This window comes from Trachurus japonicus, unplaced genomic scaffold (genome assembly GCF_045865225.1).
Source record: "Trachurus japonicus isolate A0001 unplaced genomic scaffold, Traja_1.0 AP030931.1".
Taxonomy (NCBI): domain Eukaryota; kingdom Metazoa; phylum Chordata; class Actinopteri; order Carangiformes; family Carangidae; genus Trachurus; species Trachurus japonicus.
In genome coordinates, this window is record NW_028221064.1 from 1,217 (window position 1) to 12,435 (window position 11,219).

General features: G+C 43.8%; 1 protein-coding gene across 1 annotated transcript; it reads left to right on the forward strand.

Moving 5' to 3' along the window:
• Positions 1 to 2,131: 2,131 nt before the first annotated feature.
• On the forward strand, positions 2,132 to 4,938 carry LOC146959893 (neurensin-1-like). Its single transcript, XM_085772803.1, has 3 exons — positions 2,132 to 2,259; positions 3,073 to 3,225; positions 4,525 to 4,938. Exons 1-3 carry the CDS (start codon positions 2,158 to 2,160, stop codon positions 4,936 to 4,938), a joined length of 669 nt encoding a protein of 222 aa, XP_085628929.1. The 5' UTR covers positions 2,132 to 2,157.
• Positions 4,939 to 11,219: the final 6,281 nt, after the last annotated feature.

The window sequence follows — 11,219 nt, forward strand, 5'->3', positions numbered from 1 at the left end:
TGCGGTACTTCCTGTTTCCGGTCCTGGGCAGTATGGCAAGCCAGGAGGGCTATTGCTGTGTGGGCTGTGGGGTGGCCATGCCCCTAGAGGATGGGCATGATAGTTGCGTGCTTTGTTTGGGGCATGAGCATGCCTTGGCCTCAAGTGAGAAACCTCAATCATGCATGGACTGTTTTATTCTGCCCCCACATACTAGGGAGGCTCGGTGTCGTTTCTTTGCCTCAAAACGCTCAGGCCCTCAGGTTTCTGAGGGGCCGAGGCGGAAAACTGGCAGAACGGCTGCAGCTTCGGAGGGGAGGGGGGAGTCTTCAGGGGTCTGGCAGACTCCTCTGCTCCCCCTTCGGCCCATGGTCCTTCTGGGTGGCTAGGCGCCACCTGTGGCTGTCTCAATCCCTGCTGCAGCAAGAGGATAGAGACTGCCTGCTTAAGGTGCCGGTGGAACCTCCCGCTATGTTTGGGCCCCATGCTGCTGCCTTGTTGCAGCAGGCACAGGAGGGCCGCCGCTGTGCAAGGGAGGTTTCCGTGGGCCTCGCCAGGCGTACCACAGACATGGTCTCGTGGTCTCAGCCGGCACCAACTCCAGTGGCACCAACTCCAGAGGCCTCAACATGGCAGGGGGATCTCAGACCTGCGTTGGAGGCTTCCCGTCGGCGTGGGTACCCCCGACGGGGCAGGAGGCGAGGACCACCTGCCAGGGCTGAGGGGTCCCCTGAGCGTCCCCCAAGGTCCTGATGGCCACCAGGCCCTGGCCAACCAGCCTCCTCCGTTTGCCTTCCGGGGTATGGTTCGACTTGGGACTCTGCCTTCGTCTCGTGGTGGAGGGACCGCCTGCACCATGGGTTCCATGGTGTGGGCGGCCCCTCTCACATGCAGCCCGTGCAGAGATGTCTGCTGGGCTTGCATTTGGGCCCGCAGGGGTCCCACGGGACCATAGTGGCGGTCCCTTGGAGGCTTCACAGGGCCCCCAGTGACGGCGGGTCCTGGCAAACATCAACATGGGCCAGGCTCTGGCGTGTGCTGGGCGTGGCCCGACCTCACATTTATTTGTCTCCCCTCGGCCTTGCGTCTTGCAGGCTGAGTGAGCGGCCGCTCTGTGGCCAGGCTGGCCCCTGCGTCTTGCGGGGCCATTGTCGGTCTCCTTGGGTTAGTCCTGCGTCTTGCGGGCTTCCATGGCAGCCCTTTCCCTCTCAGGGTTGGCCCTAGCGCCTTGCGGGGCCTTCTCCTGTGAATTGTATATATTGTACATTTGTACATAGTTCGCGTGTTGCACGTTGTGGTGTGGGATTGTGGCTGCACCGTCTCCTCACGGGGTGTCTTAAAGATCTATCCCGTACATATGGAATATGTAACTGAGTGGAGAGACAGTCTCAAGACGATAGAGAACGTATGGTTACATGGTAACCTTGGTTCTCTGAGTGAAGAGACTGTCTCTCCAGTCCTTAGGCCGCTCGGAGACACGTTTCGATCAAACTATCAGTGATTACACGCCGGCGCAGGCGCTTTATAGCTACGCAATAGGGCGTGGCCGGGCAAGCCGGTGTGTCTTAAAGAAATATCCACGTGCCCTGACAAGCAGCGGGGGTCATATCCCGTACATATGGAATATGTAACTGAGTGGAGAGACAGTCTCTTCACTCAGAGAACCAAGGTTACCATGTAACCATACGTTCTCCTCCAGTGATTGCTGATCTAGTTTTCAGGATTATATTTGAAACCCGCAGTCGGGTTGATCTCACTGTACGGTGGAGATGGAGACCAGGCGTGTGTGGCCGCTTAGAGAAACCGTTTGAAGGCGAAGAATGAAAGAAATCAATCAAACCGCCTCGGGAGGATAACAGCGGAGGGACATGTGTGCATACTGTATGAGGAAGAATACAGTGTGTGCTCACACTTGCATATGTGTGATTCATCCGTGGGTGGTGATGGAGCTACCTCAGGGCCACGGCAGCCGCCAATTGTTCACATGCAGCAACAATAACCGGGGCGACCTGACGACACTGGCCAAGATTTATGAGGGATCTCTGGAGGGAGGGAGGCTTTTATTGAGGGAAATCCATATTCAGCAGATGAACAGTGTTTGTGTTACAGCAGCCGGCCGGCCGACACGTATACATATCAATGTCTTCAGGAGTCTCAACATGCTCCAGTTAACTATGTATGTGGATGTTTACCGCAGGTGTACAAGGTGTGTACGGTGTGATGGCGCTGTGCTCCGAGCCCTGTGTCTCTGGCTCAGGAGGAGAATCCTCCGGGAGTGAGGTGAGCTCAGGTTTTATTTGATTTTCTTTCAGCTACAAGAGTCTTATGATCAGCATTGACTGGTGTAGAGAGGATATTTGATATAGTTTGATCATATTTGAGGTAAGAGCCCAGACATTACAGGGTAGATACATTCTACACACAGGGTATCAGAGCTGGCTGCTTTATTTTACAGCCCACATTCTCCAAACGTACTCTATAATAAGGGCACTTTCTCCTACATAGTGCTTTATCCTCGTGGTAATGTATCACACTCATCCATTATCTCAGACAGGACATAAAAGCTGTTATAGGTTTTTTCTACAACATGAGTTTTTTTCATTGGAAGTGTTTTTTTGTGATGTTATCTCTCCTGACCAATTGGAAGAAAACAGTAAGCCAATCAAAGGAGCTTTGAGCTTTTCTTCTGATAGGCTGACGGTTTTCTGGGTGAGGAAATAAATAGAAATATGCCAGATTTCAGGTAAAAACTCAGTGAAACCAAGTCCTGCAAGAGTAAACAGTAGGTCTCAGTGGGCGGGGCTTAGTGAGGGCAAATACTGCTTTGTTGTGACATCACAATGTTACAGAAGTCATGACTGCTTGTTTTAAGGCTCTGTTTCTGAATAACAGACTATGTGTATTTCTCTGTGGACTGAGGTTTTCATACCAAAAAATGTGAAACATGAACATGAAAAATCATCATGAAAATCTCACTTTATTCAACATGGGACCTTTAACTGCTCTTCAAATGAGACAGAGCTGCTGTACAGTGCAGGTCAAAGGTCATCATGGAGGACTGCATGTCATTTCTTTGGCCTCTCTGTCCTCCAGGCAGGTTCTAGCTGTCTGCATTTTGGGGTTCGTTCCTATCTGCACCACTTCTACGAGGAGTGCTCATCCTCCATGTGGGAGAGAGACCCAGAGGATCATGGGTTCGTCCAGAGCCAGAGGTCAGCCCTGTGGTGGAACTCAGCAGTCTGGAAGGTGAAGCTTTGTTTTGTTTTGTTTTTTTAGATTGATTCATTGCCCATAACTTAGATTTCCTTTTTGTCCCCCTGTTGAATGTTTAATAAAAAATTATCAGGAAAGTCACATAAAATAGCTATGTTTTGGTAGCCTGGCTCTCGCCAGACCCTTGTAGTTCCGCAAAGCTACGCCAGAGGCGCTACGCTCAGCTTCGCACAAGGGTCTGGACTCGAGGCCAATGCAAACTTCTTCCCCGGAGCAAAAAATAATGAACCAATCAGGATCGCCGGGCGGGACTTTCTGAGGTGTGACGTAGCGCTGAAGCGACTGTTTGAGTCAAACAACAATGGCGGCTCGCAGTGAGTGGCTGAAGTAGCACGTCAACAAGATAACGGACAAGTGGTTTATCCAATCACATACAAGATTTTTTTTACAAGGCCCCGCCTTCTGAAATGAATCGCCTATGGAGCAGTCCCAGACCCTTGTGCGGAGCTCAGCATAGCTTTGCGGAACTACAAGGGTCTGACGAGAGCCAGGCTAATGTTTTGGTTGAGCAGATTCAATCATGGTCTTAGCTACTGAGCTCATGTAAACAACCCTCTATGAAACATATTCCAGACATATTGAGACTTTTTAGACACATTGAGAAGTTTTTCAAATGAATGTTTTCCTGTTGTACATGACAACCTTGTAAAACCGGCCTCTATTTCACGTGTATCCTCTTGAACTTTAAAGTATCATAATGTTTCTCTGACACTAACCCACCCTGGCTCCATTATCACCCCCCTTCTTCAGTGACTGCAGGTTAATTCAGTGAAGAGCTCTCCTCAGGCTCACTGTGAATTTAAAAACCTTGAGTGTCGCTGCTCTTCAACAATACCCGAATAATCAATTGTTGGAAATTTCTTAAAATCCAGAATATGAGGCATTTTGCGATGTTCCTCTAAATTTGGACTCGACCCCACTGTTGCTCCGGGGAGGTGGTCAGGCAGAGATGTGTCAACTCTGTGACACATGTTATTGCTTGTTTTCTCTGCCAGTGATGAGCTTTACCACTGAAATAAAAAAAGGATCTCTTTCTGATGTGCTGATGTGCTTACGGTGCATTTCAAACCATTGTCTCTGTATGATGAACTACAGGCGGTGGTGTAGTGGTATTTGTAAAGGTGAAGCATTACATGTGAGGCCCCTGCTCATTTGGCAATTTGGATTTTTCTGCATCACAAACAACAAACTGACCTTTCCTAACAAGCACTGAGCACACAGTGCCACGGGACTGAACAAATCACCACCCCAGGTTTGTCTCTCCCTCTGCAGGTGTCCTTGGCCCTGGGTCTCCTGATCCTGACTGCAGGCGTGGCCAGCCTCTCTGTCGGTTACTCCACTCCGCCTAAAATCGAGTCGTTCGGAGAGGGAGACCTGTTCTTCGTGGACACCCACGCGGTCAGCTTCAACAGGGGCCTGCACCTCAGCGCCACGGCCGGGATCGGGCTCTCCTGCCTGGGCTCGGCCCTGGCGGGGATGGGGGTCATTGTTTGGATCCTCCCCAGGACCAACTTGAAAGAGAGGCTGTTCCATGGTGCGGAGGAAAGGGAGCGGAGAGCTGAGATGCAGTCCAAATGGAGGGGATCCAGGGATCCGGGGGATGTGGTCACTAAGCCACCAGGTGTTGAGGAAGAGAAGATACCTGTCATGCTGTCCAAAGTGGAAAATGTGCAGCCCACTCCTTAAAAAGATCCAGACTAAGCCACTTGGTACAGGCTTGTGTTGTCGTAGTCCAGGGGCCTCATTTACAAGGTTTAACCATTTTTTGTTTGTTTGTTTTTTCATGCAACAGGAGGTTGTGCCACAATCTTGGATATTACAGGGAGACATAAATGAACTTTGAACATCTGTCAGGTTTGTAAAGTACATAATAATATAATTTTTTTTAGATATAAATCTATATTAAAACCTACAAATGCGGCCCCAAGACTTCAACATCTCGCACTACATATAAGGAATATAGCTGTTGACCATAGACTGTGTTTGTGCAGTGCACTAGTCTTATATTTTAAAGATATAGTGAGTAAAATGACCGATGGTGGAAAATTATATTTTTACTCCATACTTGACAGCATTTGTTGTATTTTTTTAGTGTTTAATGTTTTCAGCCATTATTTTTTAAAATGGTAATTATGTCAGCTTTCCACATTGTTGAACATATTGCATGAGTATATACACACACTCACAGGACATCCAGAAAGGTGCTCACATAGACAGAATCATTAACAATTCTGTATCTACATTTTCACATATTCACACTAATGTTCAGCCTGCTGTGTTCAACACATGTACAGTACAGTCACATGCACTCGCAGTCACCCGCTCACCCAGACTCCCACACACTCACACAAATTCGTGCTTCATTGACAATATCACCTATTTTCTCCCCACTGTAATCTGGCTCTGTAATTGCCTGCAATCTGTGTCTCCAGGCAACAGTTGGGCTTCAAGTGCTCTATTTTCAACTCCGAACAAAGACCCTTTCCTGATTGGTCCCTCACACCCCCTCTCTTTATTTTGACACCAATCAGATTTTTTGTTTATAGGCATACACGGTAGTAGTGAGTAAGTGGTGAAGAGCTGAGGTGAGGGCATTTTGCACTGGCACCTTAGAGGCCATCTGTTTTGATTGGGTCCTCCTGTTTGGTCAAATTAGTTATAATAACAGAGCGTACACATCAGAATAAAATGTAAAAAAAATAAAAATAAAAAAAGTCAAGAACAACAACAACAACAAAAAAACACACAAAGAAAGAAAAAAGAATAGAAAAAAATAATGTCCTGTTTTTACTGCACAAATTCCCTGTTATTGTTGTTTCATTTTTGAATTGTGTTATTGGCTGTGATGAGGATTATGGAGTAAAATAAAGGTGAAGTGTCTCTGGGGCGAATCAAAAATAAACTTGTGATCTGCATACATAACTTTCATAAGTCTGTAGTTCCATTTCATCGAATTGTCACAGTGTGAAAATGGCCTGCAGTCAGTAATATTTAGTGTTGCATGCAGCTCTGACACCACAGAGGAAAAACACACAAAGTCTACACAGCAGCATTCAGCATGTAGCGAGTTGAAGCACTTTAGGAGAGAAGTTTGTGTAAAATCTTCAACTGCTAATTGCTTCGATACTTTTCTCAGTAGTTGCTAGATAAAACAAAAACAACATAAAACAACATAAGAGAGGAGACAAGTTAGCCATTTACAAACAGTATCGTATTATAATGAGCCCTGGTTCCTATGACAACTAAGCAAGTCCATCCACTGAGGAAGACTTTAAACCAATTGAAAGTTTCCGAAAAAGCTGAAAATATATATTACACTTTTACTACCAGGTAGTTATTTCTTCACTGCGCAAAGTAACCACTGAGTGCAGTATGGTCACTTTAGAAATGAATATTGAATGATCTCTATCTGCAGAGCTTTTACATCACTCTTGGTGTTGCCACCCAAGCTTGAGTCTTTAGTTTTCAGATCTGGACATACGACAGTATGGAGTACTACAGCTGTTACCTTAGCAGTACAGTAGGTGACACTTAACTTTAGAACAAAGTATAAAATAAAACCTATTTCTATGATGTGCCTCATTAGATGTTTCTCAACTCCTAAAAGATGATCATCTAGAGCCATAAGCTTTTTTTTTAATCATGGAAAGATATTAAACTCCATTGTGTGTGTGCAGAACAATCAGTAACACACAGTAAATCAAACAATAATGAACAATGATTGCTCGGGGAAAAAAATAACTACAAGTACAAGTCATATAGTCAGGGGAGTATGTTTGCAAAACTGAGTACAACATGCAAACTTCAAAATGTATTGGTATATAATTTGACTGTGTAATGTGGAGTGTAGCTGAGGGCAGGCACACAAGTATGTGTACGTGAGAGAGAACGAGAGAGAATGAGTGAGTGAGGGAGAGAGAGGGAGAGAGGTGTATTTATGTCTGAATGAGTACATCATGTTTCTTTGGTGAGATGAGTCACAGCTTTGAGTGTGACTCATCTCATCTTGTCTCCCAACTCGAGCCAACCAACAGGAGGGACACCTAACATTGGCTAATCGAAACACTGTGTCTGCACACACACACACACACACACTATTCTAGGTCACAACACAGAATCGTATTTGTTTTGCAGCACATTTGACTTTGCTTTCACCTTCTGTAATGTCCGTTCCACTGGTTGCAAAGCACGTTATCACTGGAGTGACACAATGATGTCATCTTATATCAATCTGATTATTATGACCTTTTATGAAACATCACATTCTGGTTATGTTATGTTATAATAAAGATCCTCTCTGACCACTTTAGAAAAAAATAAATAATTTATCATAAATTATAACAATACTATTATTATGTATGGTTGCCCTTATGTTTTGTATATCATGTTTGACCCCTTTTCTTTGTTTTTCCTGTGGTAAAATAATCAACACATTAGTCCTGCATATGAACTAGTGTCAGTACCATCACAGGAACTATTCTCCTCATTGTCAACATGCCGCTCACAAACTCTGAGCGGCGTGTTTGCATGGATGATTTGAGCATGCTCGGTTTATTAGCAAGTGTATGTAAGTGCATAATGAGATAGAAAAGTGGAAGCGGTGGCAGCATTTCCTGTGAAGATGGAGGCTGATACGCTCCACTGACTGCAAAGCTCCGAGTGTGAGTCACACTGTTGTGGGAGAGAACCACACAGCCGAGGATTGGGCTGCAGTCTGCTCGGCTGATTGGCAGACCCATCCATCCCAGTGTGTGTGTGTGAGGGGGTGTTGTATTGCTGGGTGCCTGAGAGTCTGCTGCACTGATATGATACTGTAACATCTCATCTGCTGTGGAAAACAGATAGAAAGCTGGAATGTGTTTGAGTTCGTGTGTGGGGTTGGGTACAAAAACACGTCTTTGACAGTCTGAAGAAAAAAAAATAAGACAGTTGCATGGTACATGTTTTCATTATTGTGTGGAGTCAATAATTATTTTAACAGGAAAGCTGGTCTTAGGGAGGGACCTGGATAGAACACAAAAACAAAAAGTAAGCATGTGCATTTATGGTTTGTATACACCAAGTTCATGGGGTACAGTTTATAAAGAAAAATAAGCTTAAACCTCTGTAATTAACATCTGTATTGGTTGATTTGTCCTGTTTCAACATGCAGATGTGACATCAGGCTTTGATGCTAGCTGTGACAGTGGAGGAACTCTGGACACTGAATTTGAACTGGAAGAATTGAATTTCAGACAAAACACATTTTGATCATGATGGTTTGTTGGTTCATTAATTTCTTCATTAAGAACATTATTATCTATGTTGTGGAAATTTGTTCTTGGTTTCACATTAGGATCTCTCTCTGTTTCCTCCTCTGCCGACAACGGTTTCTCGCTGGGAGCAGGTGGTGGTGATTGTCGCTACTTCAACCATCGCTGTCTGTATAATACTGGAGATTATAATAGACAATCTTATAGCAGCACTACATCTTCAGGGAAGATTGGTGCCCACAGTGAGTGGCTATCAGAAAGTGACAAGAGAGGCCAAGACTATAGCTGCTTGGGAGAAAAGGATGCAGTGGAGTGCTTTTAACTATGACTCAAGGAAGTTGATATTATAATTACACACCTATATGCTAATGCTAATGTTAGTTGGTAATGTAGCAGTAGCAAAACTTACACATTGCTGCTGCTATATATATCATGGCAGTATCTCTGATAGTAAGTGCAGTATTATTAGTTTGGTTATCATCATAAACCTGTCCAGATATTTCTAACTAAAATCAGTTCATTGTTCACCTTCTGTTTGCAGAGGCTTCGTAGGGTAAACATGATGTCATCGACTGAGATCCTGTAATGTTATTTTTTTTTTAAAAAACACAATTTCCTATTCTCACTTTCTCCTGCACTGTTTTTCATTGAGGTGACAGTGGCTACAGAAATCACACATTATATTTTTGGAGTTCCCTGTTGCTGTGCTACATAAACAGAGCATAAAGTCAATCCCGGCAGATTCCTCCAATCACCAATCATGTTCTCACAAGTCAGTGAGGTAATGTTTATCATCTGACAGTCATTCATACAGCTGCTGCTGTCTCTGTTTCTACCTGCCCCTCACTCCTGCTCCCCTCTCCTCTACTGAATTCTCACTCCATCACCCACCCTCCTCCTCCTCCTCTTCCTCCTCCTCCTCTCCAATTTCTTATTACCATACTTAGAATGGCATCTGTTGCCTTGTGCATTTATGTGCTTCCACAGTATCGCAGTGATCTGTATCTGCTCATGTGTGTTCAGTGCACCTCTTGGGGGGATTTAATGTGCTTTCTTCAGAATTTTGCACAGCTTGGATTCATTTGGGGAGCAGCCAAGGAGTTATTATCTACATTTGGTCCAATAAATGATCTTAAACCCTTTAACTTATAGTGTGACAGCACAAAAACACAACAGCAGAATACAAAAATATCACTGGATTTTATGTGTATTGTATGATTTTTTTTTTTAATGAATGCCACTGTCAGAGAGATATGACCATTGTGAGGATCATAAAAGTTAGAGAAAGAGAGGGGAAGCGAGGAGAGTCACACACTATCACTATTAGTCATTACATGCCTTCATACTGAAATTAACATTTCCCTCCATACACACTAAACATGCACATGGCTCCATTACAAGTGAAAGCAACAGCAGGCGTTCGCATCGCCAATGAGCTCATCAAAATTCTAGAAATGGTTCTGGTTGACCACGCTGATGTTTCACACATCTCAACATGAAGAGATGTTATTTCCCTCCACAACCGCAACTCAATCTAAGCATTTGCAATGGCCAAATTCTTATCTGAGCATGCAGCACAATGTACTGTACACTCCATCGCCATGAAATGCTCAGCTGCAGGCCACACAGTGTACAGTTAAGAGCATGTGGTGCAATTTGGAGGAAGACCATTTGCTAAATATTTCTATCAACTATCATTTTACTGTAAAAGTTACTGTAATTTACTGTACAATTCACCAGCATTTCAGTTAATTCTACACTGTTAGAAATTACCAGGATTTCACAATAATTAACAGTATTATTTTACAGTAACTTGTTGTAATTAAGTTCCCCTGTAATATCCCAATGAATACCTGTAAAAAAATACAGTATCCTTTGATTTTACAGCATTTAACTGTTATTTTACAGTTAAATACTGCAATCAAAAACCTCCTGTTATATCACAACAATGTCTGTAATATCACAGCAACACAGTAAAAAATGCAAGGATTTTACAGCATTCAACCGTATTATTACAGTGAAATATTGTATTTTCAAATATTCCCTGGTCACATGACATAACGGCACTGAACCAACTGAACCTGAAGATGCCATTTTCCCTTTCTCTTCTGGACTGAATGGAGAAGGTGAGCTGCATGCATTACACCCATGTCATTTTAAATATGATAATAATATTGACTTTCAAATGAACGTTTATCGCATGACACAGTTTATATTTTTTTAGCAAGTGCCCGAAATTGTCGAACGTTCTCTCACTGCATTTGCTAATAGTGATAGCTGTCTTTTCACGTTAGCTTTGCTATTTACTAACGTTACAGCCTGGACCAGACAAATGCAGCCTCTTACTATTTTAATTTGAATACGTAAATAATGTACTGTACATTATGCTTTTACTGAACCAAAGTGTTCATATGATAAGATTATAAAGGATGATGACTCAACATTTGGTCAGATATAGTTGGGTTTGGGCTTTTTTTAATGAAAGTGGGACCCCTCGGCCGTATTGATCACATATACCTTAAAGAACAGCTATAACATTTAAAAACAACTTCATAATAATTTTCTGATATGTGTGAAATTAATTTTACGTTTTTTATTTTCCCCTCTATACTTGGTCATGTCAATTTTCTACCACCACAGCCCTACTGACGGACATCGATGTCACCCAGATCCGCGATGTTCTGGCCTGCTGTGATCCAGACCCTGACAAGTCTG